Here is a 24,440-nt window from a genome sequence, read left to right as displayed (position 1 = left end):
AGGAGGATGGGTTGCCACTACCCACACAACCACAATTGCTAGCCAGCCCCCCATGATCCAGCAGATGGGAGGAGCTGTAGGAGGATGGGGTGCAGCTTCCGCGAGAAACACATACATTATGCGGCAATCCTTGTTAAAAAACAAGAGAGGAGCCATGTTCTACTACAAGAGAGGAGCTGTAGGAGGATGGGTTGCCACTACCCAGAGAACCACAATTGCTAGACAGCCCCCCATGATCCAGCAGATGGGAGGAGCTGTAGGAGGATGGGTTGCCACTAACCAGACAACCACAATTGCTAGACAGCCCCCCATGATCCAGCAGATGGGAGGAGCTGTAGGAGGATGGGTTGCAGCTTCCGCGAGAAAGACATACATTATGCGGCAATCCTTGTTAAAAAACAAGAGAGGAGCCATGTTCAAGTACAAGAGAGGAGCTGTGGGAGGATGGGTTGCCACTACCCAGAGAACCACAATTGCTAGACAGCCCCCCATGATCCAGCAGATGGGAGGAGCTGTAGGAGGATGGGTTGCCACTAACCAGACAACCACAATTGCTAGCCAGCCCCCCATGATCCAGCAGATGGGAGGAGCTGTAGGAGGATGGGGTGCAGCTTCCGCGAGAAACACATACATTATGCGGCAATCCTTGTTAAAAAACAAGAGAGGAGCCATGTTCAAGTACAAGAGAGGAGCTGTAGGAGGATGGGTTGCCACTACGCAGACAACCACAATTGCTAGCCAGCCCCCCATGATCCAGCAGATGGGAGGAGCTGTAGGAGGATGGGGTGCCACTACCCAGACAACCACAATTGCAAGCCAGCCCCCCATGATCCAGCAGATGGGAGGAGCTGTAGGAGGATGGGTTGCCAATACCCAGACAACCACAATTGCTAGCCAGCCCCCCATGATCCAGCAGATGGGAGGAGCTGTAGGAGGATGGGGTGCTGCTTCTGCGAGAAACACATACATTGTGCGGCAATCCTTGCTAAAAAACAAGAGAGGAGCCATGTTCTACTACAAGAGACGAGCTGTAGGAGGATGGGGTACCAGCACACAGACAAACACAATCCCTAAACGGCCCCCCATGATCCAGCAGACGGGAGGAGCTGTAGGAGGATGGGGAGCCATTGCTCAGACAAATACAAATCTTAGTCAACCACCTGTGCATCAGCAGATGGGAGGATCTGTAGCAGGATGGGGTACCACTACCCATACAAACACAAACTCTAGCCAGCCCCCCAGGATCCAGCAGATGGGAGGAGCTGTAGGAGGATGGGGAGCCAACTCTCAGACAAATGCAAACCATGGCCATCCACCTGTGCTCCAGCACACGGGAAGAGCTGTAGGAGCATCAGGATCCACTAGTCAGACAAATACAAACCTTAGCCAGCCCCCCATGATCCAGCAGACGGGAGGAGCTGTAGGAGGATGGGGTACCAGCACCCAGGCAAACACAATCTCTGGCCAGCCCCCCATGATCCAGCAGATGGGAGGAGCTGTAGGAGGATGGGGTGCTGCTACCTTCAGAAACACACACATTATGCGGCCAGCCCTGTTTAAGTACAAGCGAGGAGACATATTCAACTACAAAAGAGGAGCTGTAGGAGGATGGGGAGCCACTGGTCAGACAAATACTAATCTTAGCCTGCCACCTGTGCATCAGCAGACGGGAGGAGCTGTAGGAGGATGGGGTACCACTACCCATACAAACACAAACTCTAGCCAGCCCCCCATCATCCAGCAGATGGGAGGAGCTGTAGGAGGATGGGGAGCCACTGGTCAGACAAATACAAATCTTAGCCAGCGACCTGTGCTCCCACATACGGGAGCAGCTGTAGCAGGATTGGGAGACGGTAATCAAACAAATACAAAGCTTAGCCAGCTACTCGTGATCCAGGACAAGAGAGGAGCTGTAGGGAGATTGGGTGCCATTAGCCAGATAAATGAAAACCTTAGCCAGCCACGAGTACTCCAGCAGAAGGGTGGAGCTGGAGGAGGATTGGGTGTTGCAACCCAGACAGACACAAATCTTAGCCAGCCTCCAGTGATCCAGCACAAGGAAGGAGCTGTAGGAAGATCAGATGCTGCTACCCAGACAGACACAAATCTTAGTCAGCCTCCAGTGATCCAGCACAAGGAAGGAGCTGTAGGAAGATCAAATGCTGCTACCCAGACAGACACAAATCTTAGCCAGCCTCCGGTGATCCAGCACACGGAAGGGGCTGTAGAAGGATCAAATGCTGCATCTGAGATAGACACAAATCTTAGCCAGCCATCCGTGATCCAGCACACAGGAGGAGCTGTAGAAGAATCAAATGCTGCTACTCAGGGAAACATAAACCTTAGTCAGCCACCCGTGATCGAGCACACAGGAGGTGATGGAGGAGGACGTGTTGCTCCTGCCCTGAGAAAGATAAACCTTCTCCAGCCAGACTTGCTCCAGCGCAAGGGAGGAGCTGCAGGAGAACGGGGCGCTCCCGCAGCCGTTATCCAGCCTCCTGTGCTTACAAAGAGCACATCAGGTGGCAGCCATGATGGAGCAGGACCCTCTGGTGCCTCTGGTATTGGACCAGCAGGCAAGAAAAGCACAGTCTCCACGCAGAAACAGAAGGCGCGCTCTGCGTTAAGCAGTGCAGACCCGGGTGATGGCCACAGAGATGGACAGCGGAGAGTTTCGTAAGTGATGACCCTGTCCCCTGGGAAGCGCTCGCAAGGAGCTGCTTAAGTGCTTACTGGCTTCCTCTGGATAACGGAGAGGACATGTTCTGGAGGATGGAAGCTGGGACGTGTGGGGGGAACCATAGAAAGCACTGGGGTTTTGTTTCTCTTACAGACCTGATGTGATTTACTTGCGGTTCGATGATACGGTAAAACGCTTTGTTGGGACATCTGTGCGTCCAGCAGAGTGACTGTTGTGTCTTTCACAGATAATTGTAGTATTCTTCAGTTGTTCCCTCTGAGCAGCGTCCTTTGGAATTAATGGGGATGGCTTTGGCTGTTTGAGTTTGACTTTGCTTTTCGCCGTTTGGCTTCTGACTGTTCTGTTCTGTTTTCTAGTGACTGTGTAGCGAAAGACATGGCAAGCTGGGAATCTTCTGGACAGTGGATGTTTTCGTGTTACTCTCCTGTGACGGGCAAGCCTAATGTCTTAGGTCGGTACCATTTTTAGCCTTGCTGAGTGCAGAGTGCTGCTATTGTTTAGACTGCATTTCTATACTTGTCCACACTGCTATGCCTCAATGGAAGCACTTGCAAGGTGAAGACTTGCCTTGCGATGCAACGGGCTGGGATATTGGATTACGGTATTTCCTTGGTGGTTTTGCACCCCCGAAGTTGCACCAGGAGTCCTTTTTGTGTCTCCAAGTAGACCTGGCTTGTCCCAGATGGTGTAGCAAGGGCAGTTTCTTGTGTAACTCTAGAGGGCAATTTTGTATTTTTGTTGTATTTCCTTTGGAGCATGCTGATTGGTTGCCTCCCTGCAGGCTTTCCAGAGTTCTCCCCTGAGGAGATACGCCTGGGGTATTACTACCGCACTGCACGAGAGAACACTGGATACTATGTAAGTATTTCAAACAGCTGACCTTTGGTGTGGACGCTTCAGGCTAGGAGTGGGTACTGCTCTTCAGGTGGCCGCTCTTGACTCAGCGAATACCAAACTCGAGGGGAACGTAAGAATGCCCTCATACGTTCAGTTTTCTGTGCACTGAGTAGAAAACAACAGGAGCTGCTGGCCTGAAGGTTTTGCCGTAACTGAGCAACCTGACCTGGCTGTAGGTGCCCCTGTTCATTGCGGGGCAGTTGGGTCAGATGGCTTTACAGTGCCTTCTGACTCAAACAGGTCTATGATTCTCCCTTCTTCTTTCTGATAACTGCATGACACAGGCCTCACCAATTATGCAGGTACAAAACGTATTATCCAAAGCATGAGTTTCTGTTCATAAAGTGGGCAAAACCTGAATTGCCCAGTCTGAAATTTCCTTTCCGTAGGTCAGATCACTCTTGTTCCCTCTTTAAAACAAAACAAAACAAAACAAAAAAAAAAAAAAAAAAGAAAGAAAGAAAGAAAGAATGGAAGAAAGAAAGAAAGAAAGAAAGAAAGAAAGAAAAAGAAAGAAAGAAAGAAAGAAAGAAAGAAAGAAAGAAAGAAAGAAAGAAAGAAAGAAAAAGAGAAAGAAAGAAAGAAAGAAAGAAAGAAAAAGACAAAAAGAAAAACCCAAAAGAAATGCCTCTTAAAAGTATGTTTGTGTCTTCCCACATTTAGATAAATACTTTCAGTCAGCACATGCGAGAATGGAGAAGCAGGCTGCAGGAGCTGAAGGCTTCAAATGCCTCGAAAAAAGCGCCGAAGGTAAGTGTTAAGAAAAGGTAAAATATTTCTGTTCCTGATATTTGCTTTTCTCTTAAATCTTGAGTGAAGGTTTTTCTTAGGATTCACATTTAGACAGAGCTCAGGGTTCAGGCTTCAGCACAGGCAATGATTGTTCCTCGCTCAGAGAGCAGACTGAGCCATAGCAGTGATACAGATAGAGTCATGCAACAAACCAGAACAAGTGAGAAGAGAATGAGAGCTCCAAGAGGATTTGGGGATTGCAATTACTTTTTGCCCGTCACTCAGCAGATTTCTGCTTCTAGGGTGCTTGCAGACAGCCTGAGAGCGTTTTGTTTAAAGCTGCAACTGCTTGTGGCCAGCGTTTGATTAAGTTCCTCAGAGTTATGTTCAGCTGGGTGGCACACATAGGTTTTTGCTTTAAGTGTGCATTGAAAGATACTTGCCTGTGTTGGAATGTAGTTCTCATGGATGTATTTGGAACTTTTTCAGCTGTCTCGGAGCAAGAATGCGGTCACTCAGCCATTGCCTTCTCTTGGATCGGGAGGACAGCAAGCCCCAAGCACTGGGTCCCCAAGTAAGTTTCTACATAAAGAACCAGCCATTAAACAGGCGTTGATAAGTGTTCTTCTGCAGTACTGAAATGCAGCAGTGTTTCAGTATGGCAGGTGTACCCATTCTGAGCGTTCTGACCCATTTCCTCACTGCAGGCTTTCCAGAGAGCAGCAGCAGTGGTGCTGCCGGTTCGTCCTCGAACGCAAATCCCAGCATCCCATCTGGAAGCGCTGCAGCTGTGGGGAGCTCTGCTGCTGCCTCCAGTCCTCCTGCACTCGGGGTGACGTCCTCCCACAGCGTTCCCCATCCCGTTGGGACTGGCGCCTCTTCAGCTCCATCTGCAGCCCCCTTCTCACTTAACGCTTCTGCAACGACCAGTGGTTCTGGAACTTCTGGTCTTCCCGGCCCTGAACGTTCTGCTGCTGCAAACTCTTCCAGCACCGCTCCGCTGACAGCTGCTGGAACTCCCCAGGCAGCGACAGGAACTTCTCACTCGGGTGCAAGCAGTGCTTCCGCTGCACAGACTGCCGGTGCCTCTGGACACAACATCACGTCCGCGCCTTCTGCATTCCCAAACGATATCAGACCAGGACAGTTAAATACACCGAGGAGTGAATTAACAGCCAAAGGGTCGAAGAAGATTAAAGCCAAAAAGTTCAATCCATGAAGGGTCCCTCTGAAACCACCACCTTCAGGCCATTTACATGATAAGGATTTAAGATAATTCTGAAGTTACATGTCTTAGTTGTTATTCTGTGATTCTTCCAATAAACAACATTGTGATGGAGCAATGAGTTGGAATGCTTTCTTCTGACTTACGTTTTCATTTAATCTCTTCAGTCTTCTGTATAATCAACGATTATACAGGTGTTATAATTAAGAAATCTACAAGAGAGTTTGGTTAAGCAGGTTATTACACCAAAAAGAATAATAAAGGGCTTACCCTTGCCCTGGGCTCACTGGAAAACTCCAAAAGGAGGTATCTCCAGAAAGAGATCCTTCCTTCCCCACTGGTAGTCAGCTCTTAAATGGGACCAAGCTCCATCCCTTCCTGCAGCACAGGTGAATTGCCTTCCCTTGTGCTCCCAGCACTGACCCATTGCTCACCTCAAGTGGTCAATCAGAGGTTCAGGCCGTGATTCAGCAGTTCCCATACAGTCTTCACAGTAAGATACCTTGTGGTATCAGCTTTCCACTACAACAGTCTAGGCTCATAGATCCTTGTGTACTGGCCAACCAGGTGGCTTCTGCCAAATGCTTCTCCCACTGCTTAAACGTTCCACCCCCCATTGCCTTCCACATAGTTTTCAACAACCCACTGTACTGTTTGATTTTACCAGAAGTTGGTGCATGCAAGGGAATATGATAAGTCCACTCGATGCCAAGATCTTTGGCCCAAGTGTTTGCAAGGGAATTTTCAAAATGTGTCCCGCCATCTGACCCAATTCTTTCTGGGGTGCCATGTTGCCACAGGACTTGTTTCTCCAGACCCAATATGGTGTTTTGGGTTGTAGCATGGAGTACTGCATATGTTTCAAGGCACCCAGTGGTTACCTCCAGCATGGTGAGCACATAATGCTTACTATCGTGAGTTCATGGCAAGCTGATTTAATCAACCTGCCACACCTCCCCATATTTCAACTTTTGCCATCACCATTCCTCCCAGCGAATTTTCGTCCTTTGACATGGTCCCCCACCACATCCGTACCTCCAAATTGGAGGGATGTGAAGTTGATGGGTGGACCACTCGATGGATAAGAAACTGGTTGAAAGGCCACAGACAGAGGGTGGTCGTCAATGTCTCCATGTCCAGGAGGAGGCCAGTAATGAGCAGAGTCCCCCAGGGGTCTGTCTTGGGACCGGTGATTAGGGGAATGGAGCACCTGCCTTATGAGGAAAGGCTGAAAGACCTGGGACTACTCAGCCTGGAGGAGACGGAGAGGGGATCTTATCAACGCTTGTAAATATCTTAAGGGTGGGAGTCAGATGGGTGGGCCAGGCTCCTTCAGTGTTGCCCAGCAACAGGACAAGGGGCAAGATGTGCTACAAACTGGAACACGGGTGGCTCCATCTGAACTTGAGGGAAAACTTCTTTTCTTTGAAGGTGTCAGAGCAAAGGAGCTGGCTGCCCAGAGAGGGTGGGAGTGTCCTCTGGTGACACTCAGGACCTTCTTGGACTCTTTGGTGTGTAACCTGCTCTAGGGAATCTGCTTTAGCAGGGAGGATGGACTGGATGATGTCCAGAGGTCCCTTCCAGCCCTTTATTGTTTGTGATTCTCGGCATCCATGCAGTATTTGCTCTGGGTAGCAGCTGATAGCAGATGGAGTGAGAAGGCTGGGGCAGTGAGGCAGTAACAGTCCTGTGGTTAAGACTGAAGGTGAAGTTGAGTCGCTGCAGGAGTTTTGTGGCTTGATGGTCTCTGAGCATCTATCGAGGTGTGGGTCCCAGTAGGCACAGTAGTATGTAGCAGCATACTGTAGCAGCATCTGGACTTACATCGTTTATTGTAAGTATGAACAGTTTCTGACTAGAAACTTCATTAACCACGTACTTGTTTCCTTGAAAGCCACTTTCAACTGCAGTTTTCCCTGCTGCAAAGAAGAGTAGCCTCTCTGGAGGTGTATTCTCCTTTTGTTGATACCAGTGTATGACGGTGTCATCAAAATGTCCAAACAAGTCTCCAAAACGACACTGCAGACGCACACTTCCTTGTGACTTGGTGATGGATAGAGGGCTCTGAATGGGAACTTTCCATGCAAATTCATCTAGGAAATAAGAAAAAAAGAGGAGAAATTGTTATTCAGTGACAGTCAGGGATGTGGAAAGATATCTTTGAACTCATCCATGGGTTGCTGTGAGGAAAAGGAAGCTTAAGAAAGCAGAATGTACAAGACAGAGTGGTTGTGGTCGTAAGAGCTGCCAGCAGCTGCATGTTTGCTGCTTCCACTTTGCTGCTGTGGAGGAGCAGAATGAATGGGGCCTTGGATGGAGACAGCACCAAGTGGGAGTCTGTGGTGATGGAAGTTCTGCGGGGGAAAAAACAAACAAATAAGAAAAAGAAAGGTAAAAGAAGTAATCATGTAATTCAGTGGCAACATTGCACTTGGGAAGATATCTGTTATGTCACCCATGGGAACCCGTGAGGAAAAAGAAGCTGAAGCACTTACAAGACCATGCAGTTGCAAGCATCAGAGCTGCCAGCAGCAGCATGTCTGCTGCTCCTGCTCAGCTGCTGTTGAGACTGAGAGATATGTGAGTGGGGCCCCAGGTGGGAGGAGAAGTCTCCAGCGATGTTTTTCCTGTGCATAGTTTTTCTCCGCTGAAGAGCCGGTAGGTATCAGCTTCCAGCAACGGGCAGCAGCACCGTGAGCGTGTGCCCTGCCTTTGATTTGGAGCGTGGCAGGAAATGCACAGCCACAGGATTTCAGTTCTGAGCCTCAGAAGAAATGCAAACACTTCTTGGAGAGAAAGACTGGAAAACAAAAGCAGAAAGACACGTGGCAATGCGGTGTTAAGCACATATTGCTCAGAGAAGGGACAACGGCCTCTCTTTTCAGTAAATAGCAATGGCAAAGGCCGTTTCATTTTCTGTCAGGTCAGGCAGGTGGGTGGCTTCAGTGCAGGAGCAAGGAGGAGAGAAGGATGGAACAGACTTGAAGGAGAAGGGGGAGAGATGCATGCACACAGTCCTCCTTGCAGCGGCAGCCCAGGGCAATCTGCTGTGTGGGCAACCTCAGTCAGTTACAGTCACATTTGTGCTACAGACTGTATGGAGAGAACACGAGACTAAATCCCTGTGGCCAAAATCTGCCAGGGCAGATGAAATGTGCATCAGTCCATTGCTATTCTTCTGCCCACAGAGCAGAAATCTGCCCGGCACCAGATTATTCCAAATGATCTGTGGTTTTGCTGCTGAGGAAGTATTTGCTGAGGTGATTGTTTGACATCTGCCACAGTGAGGGTCCCAGTAGGCACAATAGTAAGTAGCAGCATCATCCCGAATTACATTTCTTATGGTAAGAGTGCAAAGTTTCTGACTAGAAATAGTTTGAATCCTATATCTGTACTTTTGAAACCCTTCTTCTACTTCTGCCCTCCCTGATGTGTAGTAGATCATCCTGACTGGAGCTTTATTCTCCTTCTGTTGATACCAGTGTATGACGGTGTTATCAAAATTTCCAGAGAAGTCCTTAAAATGACACTTCAGATCAGCGTTTCCTTGTGCCATAGTGATGGATACAGGGCTCTGTATGGGAGTTTCCTGTGCATGTCCATCTAGAATTACAAAAAGGAAAAAGTAGAAAAGAAATGATAAGAAAAGAAAAGAAAGGAAAAAAAAGAAAAGCAAAAAAGAAGAGACATTAAGTAGCGACTGGTAAGCAACCACTTGGGAAGACATCTGTTAGGGCAAAATCCATGGTTGCCTGTGAGGAAAAAGAAGCTGAAGCACTTACAAGACCATGCAGTTGCAAGCATCAGAGCTGCCAGCAGCAGCATGTCTGCTGCTCCTGCTCAGCTGCTGTTGAGGCTGAGAGACGTGTGAGTGGGGCCCCAGGTGGGAGGAGAAGTCTCCAGCAATGTTTTTCTGTGCCTATCAACATGGGGCTGTGCTTGTCAGGAAGCTACAGCAGCCTGGGAAAGGAGCAAGGGCGGAGAAAGCTGAGGTTGTCTAGAAGATGGTGGTCCTGTCTGCTTTTCAGAGAAATGCAAAGAACCGCTGCCCCACGCGAGGACTGAAAGGCACGATGGCACATTCATTCACACACAAGCAGTGTTCAGAGCCTTGCCAAACCACCAGCGTGGCAATCTCTGTGAGGCTGAAGGTCCAGTCTCTCTAGTGCAGCACCTCACAGGAGTTGTGCCTGAGGGTTCTAATCAAATTCAGTACTCGGCTTTGGAGCTAACTGACAGACAAATGCCAGCTTTCCTCTGCATGGTGAACAGAGGCTTTGACCATAGACACTAATTCTTAGAACTCAATGACCTTTGCTCAGTGGAGGCTCAATGGAGACCAGGCCCACGGAAGAAGAGTGAAGTCCTGTCTGGATGCATCAGGTGAGAAATCGAGTCAATGAAATTGGGCTTTTGGGGCTGCAGAAGGAGTTGGTAGTAAGTGCAGTGACAGCAGAAAAAGAATGAAGGAGGATCTAGAAGATCATGTAGTTTTCTCTCATTGTTTCACGTGTGTGCCTCCTTTCAGATGAGAGCCTCCAGGAGATAGAGATATGTTCCTCTGCTGTACGGCTTTCAATGAATAAGGAATACTTACCACTGTGCATTGTTCTCAGGCACAGACAGTCTGTGCTCACTGTCAGGTGAGTGCTCTGAGTACAGTCAGTTCTTGGCCATAACTGCCTATTTTTATCCGTAAGTGACTGAGACTGTTCAGTTTCTGCGTGGTACAGGTATGTGTAAGTACAGAAGAAATATTCTGAGAATTAGTTGAGATAATTCATTTAGCATGTTAATCTTTTGCTTTTGCTCTCCTGCTGCAGAAAATCACCAGAGAAAGGTGGCATAAAGGAGAATCTGCATCTGGCAGGAGTTGAGAGCTTGAGGTTCACAGTGCCAAGTGCCTTTTTGTACAGCTTACCTTTGCCCATCTAATGCTGTGAAGCCTTGGTAATACCAATATGCACAGTGATATGTACCGGTATCCCTCCGGGTTGCTTTCCTTATTATCAGAACACTGTTGGAAGGATTTTTCTGCACTTGAAACTTCGCTCTGTCATTGTTGTCATCGAAGGTAGGTGAGGATCCGGACATGTACAGTATCCTCTTGGGTGGCTCCCCGGGAAGCTGCCTGTACCAGTGCACAACCTTTTCACTGCTCAGGCATGTCATGGTGACTGAGCTGCCCTCCAACAGCCTGAGCTCTGCCGGGCTTTGCACCGGTACAGCCTGTGCATCTCCACCTGCAAGGGAACAGGGAGGAGCTGCATGTAGGCCAGGACCCACCAAGCTTGGAGCAGGGACTGTGTTCTCCATGCACAGGATGCAGAGGAGAAAGGAAACGGCACTTACGGGACCAAAATGAAGTCACAGCGAGTAAGGGAAGCAAGAACATGCTGTGTGCAAGAGTGAAATGTAGAGCTGAGGCAGTGGAGAAGTGTTATAAAGCCATCCAGGTGGAGAAAGCATCAGCAGCTGGGAGGAGGAGATGACTCATGGCTCATCCAATGGAAGCTCTTCAGCTCATTGCCAGGGAGGGCGTATTTGTGTGCGGGAAATTCACCAGCAAATGAAACCCCATCAGTAACACTGTAGAGAGGACCTAAAATATTCAATCCAGTAACTGTTTTGTGTGCACCTATCTATCTATCTATCTGCTACACTCCATTTAATCTTACCCACAAATCTTGTTAAGCACACGCCTAGAAAGCAGGGTTGTTCAGTTGTGCCCTTCCCCAGGTCTCTCTACTCCTCCCAATTCCCAGGGCTGTTCAAGAAGCATCTTTCATCAGCCCTTTAGTGCTGCCATTCCAGCGTGAAAAACTGAACATTAGGGGCAGGACTGCTGCTGGTAGGAAGAGGAAACAATGAGCTCAGGCCACACAGAATAGTGACAGAGACAGTGAGCTCTGAACATGATTGCCATGTAATTGTCTTGGCTTTCGTCTGGAATTCCTTCCTCTGCTTCAGCTTGTGGGGATGTCTTGAAGGCTGAGAGATGGGGGCAGGAAGGCAGCTGTGGCTCTCGGCACTTGTATGAAAGTGTGCTGCTCAGGTTGCAGCCAGCTTTCTGTAAGGGCTGCCTGCAGGCTGCTCCTGCTGTGGGACACCCAGTAGGCACAGTAGTAGGTACCTTCATCATCATCACGGATGTTTAGAATTGATAGATAGCAAAATTTGTTCCCCGTTTTGGAAGACAAGTACTTGTTCCTATAGGATTCCGAATCATAGGAAACTTGTGATTCTCCTGTCACAGAAAGGAGCCGTTCAGGAGCTCTGGCAGGCAGTTGTCGGTACCAGTGGATGTAGGCAGCCTGGAAGTTAGCTATGCCCTCGGCTTTGCACTCAATAGTCACAGTTCTGGATCTCGGTTTGGTAACAGATGGTGGACTCTGTTGCAGCAGCACTTGTGCATGTCCCTGTATCAGAAGGAGGGAAAAGGCAGCAAGCACTGCCAGCCTGCTGCCCGCAGGCGTACGCAGGACAGCCTCCTGCTGCTGCTGCAAGTGGAGCCTCCACGGGGAGGGGAATGGATGCAAGCAGGCTTCAGCCAGGGCCAGCAGTGGCAGCAGCAGCAGCAGCAGCATTCTTCTCGTGGTGCCTGCTTGCCTGTGCCCCAGAGAAAGCCCCCAGCTCTGTGGCAGGGACAGGGGCTGTGCCTGAGGGCAGGATGTGACTCACTAGCGGCCACCCAGAGAGGGGCCCTGCGCAGCCAGCAGGTGATGCTGTGAGAAAGCAGCACAACAGAGGGACCTTACAGTCTGGGCCAAACGGTACATGAAACGCAAACAGTTTGGAGCCCACATGGGATTTGCCTCGAATAAAGATGCAGAGGGAAGGTGAGGCCATTCCCACACGTCTCCTGGCATTCTAGGATGTGGTTCAGGAAGCAGAGCATGTCTTTGTGCGGGTTCCCTACGGCTCTCTGCTGCTGTGCATCCCATATGGCACAGTAGTAGGTGGCAGCGTCTTGTGCAGTGAGCCTGCCCACTGTCAGGGTGCACTGGGATTTGGCGAGGTCCTTCTCGATGCTGAATTTCCCCTCGTCGGACTCACTGTCAAGGAACAGCCTGGTTGCCATGTAGGCAATGCGCCTGGGAGCTGCCCCCGGCCTCCTGCGGTACCAGTGAATGAAGACTTTGTCAAAGTTGGAGATGGAGATGCGGCAGGTGACGAGCAGTGTTTTGCTTTCAGGCTTGGTGATGGACGCTGGACTTTGCTGCAGGGCTTGTGCAGAGCCACCTAAGGGGAAGCAAGAGAGAAACTGGGCAGACAAAGCTGGAACAGCAGAGGTTCCCGCTATTCATGCAGGCAGCGGGGCGAGCAGGGCACGTACAGGAGAAACCAACTGCCAGCACGAGAGCTGTCAGCAGCCACATGGTTGCTGCTCTCCTTGGGGCTTCCCTGCGTGGACAGCCTCAGTCTCGCACTCGAGAGATCCCAGAGCAGATCCGAGCGGTGGAAATCACTTCTTTCTGATTCCCAATGGGGCTGTTCTACCTGCCGATAGGATCAAGAAGCGCTTGCAGCCAACAGCGGCCCCCAGCAGCCAGCTGGGGTGAAACCGGACCGTGTCTCTTCCCAGTGCCGCTTCCTTTGCCTTCTCCCCCTTGCAGGCGGGTTGCCCACAGCAGCCGCGCAGCCCCGTGTGCTGTTTGTCACGTCCTGCCCCTGGTGAGCTGCACAGACAGGCAGGCAGCAGGGCAGCAGCAGGGCAGGGCTGCAGCCCCTGCCCCAGCGAGAGCGCAGCCAAGCAGTGTGCTGGCTGCTGGGGGTTCTGCCAAATGGCCAACGTGTTGGTAGTGAAAATCCAGAGCTGTCGGAAAGAATGCATGTGGTCTGGTGAGAAGGGGGAAAGATGTAAGTTTAATTCATAGGTGTCCAAAGAGCTGGAAGATGAACAGGAGTGCTGTGCTGGCCTTGAGCCTGCCCGTTGCTGCTTCAGGGCATACAGGCACCAGGAGCTTGGAGGAAGTTGGACTGCTGCAGTGCAGGTTCAGGTTTTCCTTCCTGCTCTGTCTGGAAGGTGCAGACAAACACAGGGTAAACCTGGAGTTGTTGCTATTCCAAGTCTTAACAATATCCGCCTTCTGACACAAAGAGGGATTGCTTTTTCTTAAATCTTTGCTTTATAAAACTATCCTGTGATGAAACTGCAACTTGCTCGAGCTGACTTCTTTGCCCAGAAAACTCAAATCTATGTACCACTGAGCAACTTCAGGAGCTCTGCCTTTCTCTCTGCCTGGTTACAGTCAGCCATCAACATTTTTCAGCAAAGCTCCCCTTTCCTGTGAGAGTCTCTGATGCTGTATGGCTCCTCTTTTCCTGTATCAGCAGAAGGGTGATGAAGGCTTTTCCTTTGCACGCTTGTTCCTTTCAGGACAGCCCAAGATAACATCTGAGAAAACCCTGGGACTGTCAACCAGCCTGCATGCTTAGCTTGGCATTTCAAAGAAAAAGTCTGAACACTTCTGGGACCTTGTGTGCCCTAATGACTGCAAACCAATGGAGGCTAAGAACGTACGGTTTGTGTCTGCAGAGAGGAACCGGACTGCAGATGGTTTAAGCAGATGCAAGAGAAACAGTTGTCTACTCTAAATTCTTCTGGGCACAACTGTTGAACAGGCTGCCCAGTGAAATAAATGGTGGAGTCCCCATCTCTGCAGGTATTTAAAAGCCATTAGGGACACGGATTAGTACTGGACTTAGAAGTGCTAGATGGATGGGTGGATTTGACGATCTTATGGGGCTTTTCCAACTGAAGAGATTCTATTATTTTTATGAAAACTGACATGCAATACCAGAAATAAGATAGGCAGAGAAAGAGGCTGACCAGTTCTTCCCCAGCTGTGTCCCGAGTCACACTGTGAAGGATGCCACTGCCACCTTGGCTGTTCTTGCAGGGACTGGATTGTGCCCACAGCAGTGTGTCTCACAGGGAGGTCTCATAGTTAGAAACACAGAAAGCAAAGCACTGTGTGCCGCAGAAAGACTGTCCAGTTCCTCAGTGTGTCTTTAGCTTGCAAGCCTTTGCAGGACAAAATCCAGCAATAGCCATGGCCAGTTTGGACACCTGATACATACATGAAATTGTGTCACTTCTTGAGCCACCAGGCTACTGTTCTTCAACGAGTTACAGTTCAAAGAAGAAAGTGGGGAGAGTCTCAGTTGTACCACAGTAAAGGAAAATACTGAAGAAAGGCCTGATGATAGGGAAAAACTTGTGTGGATTACTTTCACAGCCATGAGGGTCAACGTGAACACTGAATCAGAAGCTAAGAGGCACACATTGCTTAAAGGCATAAATAGGGACAGGTGTTCTTAAAGGAGGAAAGCTGTTTTTGTTGGGACTGGCTTTGGCATTGCAGCGTCCGCACTTCTGTTGTGATTCAGATGTGTTGTTACTGCGATGACTGGGAGTGAAACACAGAAAGTGAAAGCAAGAAGGATGGGGAAAGAGACTGACACAGCTTGAAAAAGGAGAAAAATCCTCATCTCCAGGTCTCCGGAGGAATGAATAGCAAATCTTCCTTCTCCCTCAGTTGCTATCTTCTAAATCAACATAAGACTTTTTCCTTCACTGAAAATCTTAGGACCCTTCAAGCTCAAGATCTCTCTTTGTTTTCTTATGAAAAAGCAAAAGGCTTTGAGCCTCTTCAGTCATCACCAGGAACAAGAGCATGTTAAGGCACTGCTTTGTACTGAAGAAATCGTAGAATCATGAAGGTTGGAAAAGACTGCTACGATCATCTAGTCCAACTGTCATCCATGTTGACAAAGCACGTCCCTAAGTGCCACATCTACCCTTTTCTTGAAAGCTTCCAGGGATGGGGACTCCACCACTTACTAGAGCAGCCTATTCCAACATATCACCACTCTTTCTGAGAAGAAATTTTTCCTTTGTATCCAAGCTGAACCATTACAAAGAGTTCAAGGCTATGCCTGAGGAAAAAGGAAGAGCACCTGAAGTGCTGAGGTTGGGTTATGTTTTAGACATCCACTGTTTGCTTCAGCCTTGCCCCCCTTGGCTTGCTTGAAATCCTCATCTTCTGGAAGCTGACATCTGCAAGGAGCTGGTCAGCAATGAGGAAATCCTCCCCACATGTTCAGGAGACTCCTCCATGGTGGGGAAGTGAGTTGGGATCTTTCAAATGGTTTGTGGTTGAGCTGCTGGAGGAGTATTGGTTGAGGTGATTGTTGGGCTTCTGTTGTAGTGTGGGACCCAGTAGGCACAATAGTAGGTAGCAGCGTCGTCTAGAAGTACATTTCTTATGGTAAGAATGCAAAGTTTCTGTCTAGAAATAGTTTGAATCATGTATCTGTGCCTTTGGAAGCTCTCATCTACTACAGTTGCTCCTGATGTGAAGTAGATGATCCTCCCCAGGGTTTTATTCTCCTTTTGTTGATACCAGTGTATGGCAGTGTTATCAAAATTTCCAGAGAACTCTTTAAAATGGCATTGCAGACGTATGCTTCCTCGTGACTTGGTGATGGATACGGGGCTCTGTATGGGAATTTCCCACACAAACGCACCTAGGAAAAAAATGGAAAAAAAAGAGTGCAGAAAATATGTTATTTAGTGTTGGTTGTGGATTTGGGATAATGCCTTTTAGCTCATCCTCGGGTTCCTGTGAGGAGAAGTAAGCTTAAGAAAAAGTACGAACAAGACCAAGTGGTTGTGGCCACAAGGGCAGCCAGCAGCAGCATGGTTGCTTGTCCTTCTCGGCTGCTGTTGAGACTGAGAACAGGAAATTGCTGCCCGTACAATGAGCTGTGTTTCATGGGGGGAGGAGTTGACCCCTTTGGGGGCTGATGGTGACCCTGTGCAGCAGAGCAAAGGAATTTGTCCCCAGATGTCCCGCTGGGAGCAGGGAGAGTCGGGGAGCAAGCGTTCAGGTGAGTTTATAAAAAGCACATCTGCATTTGTGGTAGATAAGAGGGAGTAAATCTCCAAAGCAAATTGGCCTCCTTGGGATTTTGCAGTACCCAAAACAGGTAAATTGTATTTCCAGGGGGTTAAGAGTCTCCTACTTGTGGAGCAGAGTAGACTACAGGGGAGGCGGGATGATATGTTTCTTTGAAGTACTTGGGATTTGCAAGAATATTGTTTTGCATTCACTCACTGTAGTTCTTTTTCTGGGCCTCCTTTCCTAGGGGATCACAACGGCTGGACCAGAAAATCAAGGCTGTGTCAGCTTTCCTCAAGAATCAGTCGATTTCTGCCATGATTAGGCAAAGCATGCCAATGGAGCAGTTGAGTTTCCCGTGCTGATGTGTTAATCCTAAGGCAATGAAGAGTTTTGCCCTTAGAAAGGCTGGATGTGTTTGAAGACTGGAGTGCTAATAATGGCACCAGCTTCAACAGGAGCGGGCATTAAGCACATGCATCAGAATTGGTTTGTGATTGACATGCTGGAAAGGAGCTCTATGGAGAAGGACCCTGGGTCCTGGACGACAGCAGGTGGACCACAAGCCATCAGTGTGCCCCTGTGGCCAAGAAGGCCAATGGGATCCTGGGGTGGATTGAGAAGAGTGTGGCCAGCAGGTTGAGGGAGGTGATCCTCGCTTTCTGCCCTGCCCTGGCGACCCCACATCTGGAGTGCCGTGTTCTCTTCTGGGCTTCTCAGCTCAAGGAAAGCAGGGAGCTTCTCGGGAGCCCAGTGGTGGGCCACAAAGGTGATTAGGGGGGTGGAACATCTGCCTTATGAGGAAAGGCTGAAGGACCTGGGACTACTCAGCCTGGAGGAGACGGAGAGGGGATCTTATCAACGCTTGTAAATATCTTAAGGGTGGGAGTCAGATGGGTGGGCCAGGCTCTTCAGTGTTGCCCAGCAACAGGACAAGGGGCAAGATGTGCTACAAACCGGAACACGGGTGGTTCCATCTGAACTTGAGGAATAACCTCTTCTTTTCTTTGAGGGTGTCAGAGCAAAGGAGCTGGCTGCCCAGAGAGGGTGGGGAGTGTCCTCTGGTGACATTCAGGACCTTCTTGGACTCTTCCCCTCTCTAGGGAATCTGCTTTAGCAGGGAGGATGGACTGGATGATGTCCAGAGGTCCTTTCCAGCCCTTTATTGTTTGTGATTCTCTGCATCCATGCAGTATTTGCTCTGGGTAGAAGCTGATAGCAGATGGAGTGAGAAGGCTGGGGCAGTGAGGCAGTAACGGTGCTGTGGTTCAGACTGAAGTTGAAGTTGAGTGTTTGAAGGAGTTTTGTGGCTTGATGGTCTTATAGCATCTATCCAGGTGTGGGTCCCAGTAGGCACAGTAGTATGTAGCAGCATCATCTGGACTTACATCGTTTATTGTAAGAATGAACAGTTTCTGACTAGAAACTTCATTAACCACGTACTTGTTTCCTTGAAAGCCACTTTCAACTGCAGTTTTCCCTGATGCAAAGAAGACTAGCCTCTCTGGAGGTGTATTCTCCTTTTGTTGATACCAGTGTATGGCAGTGTTATCAAAATTTCCAGAGAACTCTTTAAAATGGCATTGCAGACGTATGCTTCCTCGTGACTTGGTGATGGATACGGGGCTCTGTATGGGAATTTCCCACACAAACGCACCTAGGAAAAAAATGGAAAAAAAAAGAGTGCAGAAAATATGTTATTTAGTGTTGGTTGTGGATTTGGGATAATGCCTTTTAGCTCATCCTCGGGTTCCTGTGAGGAGAAGTAAGCTTAAGAAAAAGTACGAACAAGACCAAGTGGTTGTGGCCACAAGGGCAGCCAGCAGCAGCATGGTTGCTTGTCCTTCTCGGCTGCTGTTGAGACTGAGAACAGGAAATTGCTGCCCGTACAATGAGCTGTGTTTCATGGGGGGAGGAGTTGACCCCTTTGGGGGCTGATGGTGACCCTGTGCAGCAGAGCAAAGGAATTTGTCCCCAGATGTCCCGCTGGGAGCAGGGAGAGTCGGGGAGCAAGCGTTCAGGTGAGTTTATAAAAAGCACATCTGCATTTGTGGTAGATAAGAGGGAGTAAATCTCCAAAGCAAATTGGCCTCCTTGGGATTTTGCAGTACCCAAAACAGGTAAATTGTATTTCCAGGGGGTTAAGAGTCTCCTACTTGTGGAGCAGAGTAGACTACAGGGGAGGCGGGATGATATGTTTCTTTGAAGTACTTGGGATTTGCAAGAATATTGTTTTGCATTCACTCACTGTAGTTCTTTTTCTGGGCCTCCTTTCCTAGGGGATCACAACGGCTGGACCAGAAAATCAAGGCTGTGTCAGCTTTCCTCAAGAATCAGTCGATTTCTGCCATGATTAGGCAAAGCATGCCAATGGAGCAGTTGAGTTTCCCGTGCTGATGTGTTAATCCTAAGGCAATGAAGAGTTTTGCCCTTAGAAAGGCTGGATGTGTTTGAAGACTGGAGTGCTAATAATGGCACCAGCTTCAACAGGAGCGGGCATTAAGCACATGCTTCAGAATTGGTTTGTGATTGACATGCTGGAAAGGAGCTCTATGGTGAAGGACCCTGGGTCCTGGACGACAGCAGGTGGACCACAAGCCTGATGCAAAGAAGACTAGCCTCTCTGGAGGTGTATTCTCCTTTTGTTGATACCAGTGTATGACGGTGTCATCAAAATGTCCAAACAAGTCTCCAAAACGACACTGCAGACGTACACTTCCTTGTGACTTGGTGATGGATAGAGGGCTCTGAATGGGAACTTTCCATGCAAATTCATCTAGGAAATAAGAAAAAAAGAGGAGAAATTGTTATTCAGTGACAGTCAGGGATGTGGAAAGATATCTTTGAACTCATCCATGGGTTGCTGTGAGGAAAAGGAAGCTTAAGAAAGCAGAATGTACAAGACAGAGTGGTTGTGGTCATAAGAGCTGCCAGCAGCTGCATGTTTGCTGCTTCCACTTTGCTGCTGTGGAGGAGCAGAATGAATGGGGCCTTGGATGGAGACAGCACCAAGTGGGAGTCTGTGGGGATGGAAGTTCTGTGGGGGAAAAAACAAACAAATAAGAAAAAGAAAGGTAAAAGAAGTAATCATGATTCAGTGGCAACATTGCACTTGGGAAGATATCTGTTATGTCACCCATGGGAACCCGTGAGGAAAAAGAAGCTGAAGCACTTACAAGACCATGCAGTTGCAAGCATCAGAGCTGCCAGCAGCAGCATGTCTGCTGCTCCTGCTCAGCTGCTGTTGAGACTGAGAGATGTGTGAGTGGGGCCCCAGGTGGGAGGAGAAGTCTCCAGCGATGTTTTTCCTGTGCATAGTTTTTCTCCGCTGAAGAGCCGGTAGGTATCAGCTTCCAGCAACGGGCAGCAGCACCGTGAGCGTGTGCCCTGCCTTTGATTTGGAGCGTGGCAGGAAATGCACAGCCACAGGATTTCAGTTCTGAGCCTCAGAAGAAATGCAAACACTTCTTGGAGAGAAAGACTGGAAAACAAAAGCAGAAAGACACGTGGCAATGCGGTGTTAAGCACATATTGCTCGGAGAAGGGACAACGGCCTCTCTTTCTAGTAAATACCAATGGCAAAGGCCGTTTCACAGAATCACAGAATCACAGAATCACAGAATCACAGAATGACCTGGGTTGGAGGGGACCTCAAGGATCATGTAGTTCCAACCCCCCTGCCTAGCAGGGCCACCAAACATACACCTTTACTAGATCAGGTTGCCCAGAGCCTCGTCCAACCTGGTCTTGAACACCTCCAAGGACGGGGCATCAACAACATCCCTGGGCAGCCTGTTCCAGGACCTAACCACCCTCCTAGTAAAAAACTTCCCCCTAACATCCAACCTAAATCTTCCCTCTTTTAACTTAAAACCATTTCCCCGTGTCCTGCTATTATCAGCCCTTATGAAGAGTTTACTCCCCTCCTGGGAGTAAGTTCCCTTCAGATACTGAAAGGCTGCAATGAGGTCGCCCCGCAACCTTCTCTTCTCCAGGCTGAACAAACCCAAATCCCTCAGCCTGTCCTCATAGGGGAGGTGCTCCAGCCCCCTGATCATCTTCGTGGCCCTCCTCTGGACCCTTTCCAAAATCTCCATGTCTTTTTTGTACTGAGGGCTCCACACCTGAACACAGTACTCCAGATGGGGCCTCACAAGAGCAGAGTAGAGAGGGACAATCACCTCCCTATCCCTGCTGACCACCCCTCTCCTGATGGAGCCCAGGATCCCATTTGCTTTCCGGGCTGCCAGAGCGCACTGCTGGCTCATGTTAAGTTTCTCATCTATCAGGACCCCTAGGTCTTTCTCTGCCGAGCTGCTCTCAAGGACAACTCCCCCCAGCCTGTACAGGTGCCTGGGGTTCTTCCGGCCCAAGTGCAAAACCTTGCACTTTGCCTTATTGAACCTCATTAGGTTCACCCGAGCCCAGCTTTCCAGCCTGTCAAGGTCCCTCTGAATGGCCTCCATTCCCTCCACCGTATCGACTGCACCACTCAGCTTGGTGTCATCAGCAAACTTGCTGAGGGTGCACTCCATTCCCTCATCGATGTCATTAATAAAGATGTTAAAGAGCACCGGTCCCAAGACAGACCCTTGAGGGACACCGCTCGTTACCGGCCTCCACCTGGACATAGAGCCATTGACCACCACCCTCTGTCTGCGGCCTTTCAACCAATTGCTTATCCATCTAGTTGTCCACCCGTCAAATCCACTTCCCTCCAGTTTGGAGATGAGGATGTGATGGGGGACCATGTCAAAGGCCTTGCTCAGGTCCAGGTAAATGACATCAGTTGCCTTCCCTTCGTCCACCAATGCCGTCACTCCATCATAGAAGGCCACAAGATTAGTTAAGCATGACCTTCCCCTGGTGAAGCCATGCTGGCTATCTAGGATCACGTGCTCGTTCTTTATGTGATCAAGCATATTGTCCAGGAGGATCTGTTCCATAATCTTCCCAGGCACGGAGGTGAGACTCACCGGCCTGTAGTTACCCGGGTCCTCCCTGCTCCCCTTCTTGTAAATGGGAGTGACGTGACCCTTCCTCCAATCGTCCGGGACCTTACCTGACAGCCACGACTTCTCAAATATGATGGAGAGCGGCTCAGCAACCACCTCAGCCAGCTCCTTCAGGACCCTGGGATGCACGCCATCTGGCCCCATAGACTTATACTCATTCAGTCTAAGGAGGCACTCTCGGACTTGCTCAACCCTTACAGTGGGGAGGGATTTACCTCCTTGGTCCCCACATAGAGGTATGGGGGTGCAAGACTTAGGGACATGAAAAAGACTAGAATCCTGGCCACCAGTGAAGACCGAGGTGAAGAACTCATTCAGCACCTCAGCTTTCTCTTCATCTGTTGAAGCCATTTCTCCTTTTAAATTTACCAAAGTAGGTACGCCCGTTTTGGCCTGTCTCTTCTGGCCAATGTACCTGTAGAAGGTTTTCTTATTGTTTTTCACGTCCCTGGCCAAGTTCAGTTCTGCCTGCGCCTTGGCTTTCCTGATCCCACGTCTGCAAGTCCGGACGGCATCCCTGTTTTCTTCCCAGGTGACACAGCCTTGTTTCCAGAGCTTGTACACCCCTTTCTTCACCCTCAGTTCTCTTAGCAGGTCCTTGCTGAGCCATGCCGGTTTTCTACCTCTCCTGCCCACTTTCTTAATCAGGGGAATGGAGACCTCTTGTGCTGCCAGGAGGGCATCCTTGAAGAGCAGCCAGCTCTCCTCAACGTCCTTATCTTTGAGGGCAGCGCGCCAGGGGATCTTGGCCAGCATTCCATTGAGTAGCTTGAAGTCTGCTCTTCTAAAGTTCAGCGTCCTGGTCCTGCTCTTTACCAGGCCCACATCGCTTGAGATCACAAACTCAACCAGGGCATGATCGCTGGAGCCTAGGCATCCTCCAACCTTGACGCCTTTGATGATCTCCTCAGCGTTGGTGAGCAGCAGGTCCAGCAACGCTTGACCTCTGGTCGGTCTGTCCAATACCTGAACCAGAAAGCTATCATCAATGGATTCCAAGAGCCTTCTGGAGCTCTTGCAGCTCGCCGTGTGGTTTTTCCAACAAATGTCCGGATGGTTGAAGTCCCCCACCAGGACAAGAGCCCGTGAGGCAGACGCCTCACGCATCTGGAGCAAGAAAGCCTCATCAGCAGCCTCCCCTTGGTCAGGTGGCCTGTAGTATACCCCTAATACCAGCTGACCTTTATTAGTCCCATCTCTAATCCTAACCCACAGGCTCTCAACCTGTTCTTGACTGTTTCTCATGGGGAGCTCCTCACAGTTTATCCAATCTCTGACATAGAGAGCAACTCCCCCACCCTTCCTACCTCTCCTATCTCTCCTAAAGAGTCTATAGCCGTCGATGGCAGTATCCCAATTGTGGGAGTCATCCCACCATGTTTCTGTGATAGCAACAATGTCATAACTTTCAGAATGCATCACAGTTTCCAGTTCCTCCTTCTTGTTACTCAGGCTTCGTGCATTAGTATAAAGGCACTTCAGCCGGGCTGTCCGTCTCACCACCTTCATAAGCGATCCAGGATCCGCTAGAACAGCAGCATCCCCAGCATCCCCCTGCCCTACTCCCTCCTTTTGCACTCTGCCATCATTGCCCACAGAGTTTGGTACAATCCCTCGAATGAACCGTTCAACCCCAGTAGCCTTTATTTTGCCCCCTTCCCCCTTCATTCCTAGTTTAAAGACCTGTCAATGAGTCCCGCTAATTCTTCAGCTAATACCCTCTTACCCCTCAGGGACAGGCTGCTTGCATCAGCAGCCATCATGCCAGGTGCAGTGTAGATTGCCCCATGGTCAAAAAAGCCGAAATTCTTGTGTCTGCACCAGCTCTTAAGCCATCTATTTAAGAGTTGGGTTTTTCGGATCCACCCTGTACCTTTTCCCGACACCACGGGCGTAGAAGAAAAGATCACCTGCACCCCAGCTCCTTCTAGTATTCGCCCCATTCCCCTGAAGTCTTTCTTGATGGACCTCAGGCTTTCCTTGCCAACTTCCTCGCTGCCAGCCTGAATTATTAAAAGTGGGTAGTAGTCTGAAGGCTGAATCAACCTAGAAATTTTCTTTGAAATGTCCCTGACCCGTGCCCCAGGAAGGCAGCACACTTCTCTGCGGGTGGGGTCGGGCCGGCATATAGGGCCTTCTGTTCCTTGCAGAAGGGAGTCACCTACAACAATCACCCTTCTGTCCTTACGTGTAGAAGCAGTCTTGAGGCTTTGGGGTGACCGCTTCATCTGAGGCAACCTCGTGGGTGAATCTGTCTCCACACTCTCGCTAGTCTCCCCCTCAAGTTCCAGGTTTCATTTTCTGTCAGGTCAGGCAGGTGGGTGGCTTCAGTGCAGGAGCAAGGAGGAGAGAAGGATGGAACAGACTTGAAGGAGAAGGGGGAGAGATGCATGCACACAGTCCTCCTTGCAGCGGCAGCCCAGGGCAATCTGCTGTGTGGGCAACCTCAGTCAGTTACAGTCACATTTGTGCTAGGGACTGTATGGAGAGAACACGAGACTAAATCCCTGTGGCCAAAATCTGCCAGGGCAGATGAAATGTGCATCAGTCCATTGCTATTCTTCTGCCCACAGAGCAGAAATCTGCCCAAGAGCTGATTCTGGATGAATACGATTGGCGCATGGCAGTGATGGATCTCACACAGCTCATGTCTAAATGACAGCTACTGCCCCAGTTTTGTCCTGAAGCTTTCTAACACAGCAAGTCTCCCGGAAGGCATCATTACAAATGAAACTTTGTGCTTTCTGTTGCAAGAAGGGACGTGTACTGGGCAGATTGCTTTCAATCCATAGGGCTTTCCAGGTTAAGACTATCACCAAATAGTTTTGTCAGTGAAGAAACGATCAGCATGGACTTTGCAGATAGCTTCAGAATCCTTCATTTGAGAGAAGTAGAAATCCAAATCCTCAGAGAGATAGAGATGGAACTGCTTCTGGCTGGGCAGCTCATCCACACTATGGGAG

The 24,440-nt window shown here is 49.4% G+C and overlaps 1 protein-coding gene, 2 long non-coding RNA genes, 1 pseudogene and 2 gene segments (V, D, J or C); 4 read left to right on the top strand and 2 right to left on the bottom strand.

The window, feature by feature from the left end:
- On the top strand, positions 1–4,762 carry LOC149917383 (uncharacterized). Its single transcript, XM_090142235.1, has 4 exons — positions 1–2,676; positions 3,058–3,152; positions 3,483–3,559; positions 4,262–4,762. Exons 1-4 carry the CDS (start codon positions 53–55, stop codon positions 4,367–4,369), a joined length of 2,904 nt encoding a protein of 967 aa, XP_089998361.1. The 5' UTR covers positions 1–52; the 3' UTR covers positions 4,370–4,762.
- A 226-nt stretch (positions 4,763–4,988) lies between these two features.
- Positions 4,989–5,549, top strand: LOC149917382 (nucleoporin NUP42 pseudogene; annotated as a pseudogene).
- A 3,615-nt stretch (positions 5,550–9,164) lies between these two features.
- On the top strand, positions 9,165–17,956 carry LOC149917379 (uncharacterized). Its single transcript, XR_016467620.1, has 3 exons — positions 9,165–9,938; positions 10,084–10,198; positions 16,710–17,956. It is a non-coding gene; the product is annotated as an uncharacterized LOC149917379 (long non-coding RNA).
- On the bottom strand, positions 11,454–12,154 carry LOC149917381 (immunoglobulin lambda variable 1-47-like). The segment is given in 1 exon segment: positions 11,454–12,154. A coding segment is annotated over 1 exon segment (621 nt).
- On the bottom strand, positions 12,310–13,037 carry LOC149917380 (T cell receptor gamma variable 9-like). The segment is given in 2 exon segments: positions 12,310–12,797; positions 12,892–13,037. Coding segments are annotated over 2 exon segments (531 nt in total).
- A 118-nt stretch (positions 17,957–18,074) lies between the features above and the next one.
- Positions 18,075–19,581, top strand: LOC149917378 (uncharacterized). The gene is made up of 2 exons (XR_016467621.1): positions 18,075–18,483; positions 18,742–19,581. It is a non-coding gene; the product is annotated as an uncharacterized LOC149917378 (long non-coding RNA).
- Positions 19,582–24,440: the final 4,859 nt, after the last annotated feature.

The sequence above is a fragment of the Phasianus colchicus genome, chromosome 6 (assembly GCF_987193195.1).
Source record: "Phasianus colchicus chromosome 6, bPhaCol1.hap1.1, whole genome shotgun sequence".
NCBI lineage: Eukaryota > Metazoa > Chordata > Aves > Galliformes > Phasianidae > Phasianus > Phasianus colchicus.
The sequence above is the reverse complement of the archived record's forward strand: the minus strand, read 5'-3'. Positions and strand labels throughout refer to the sequence as shown.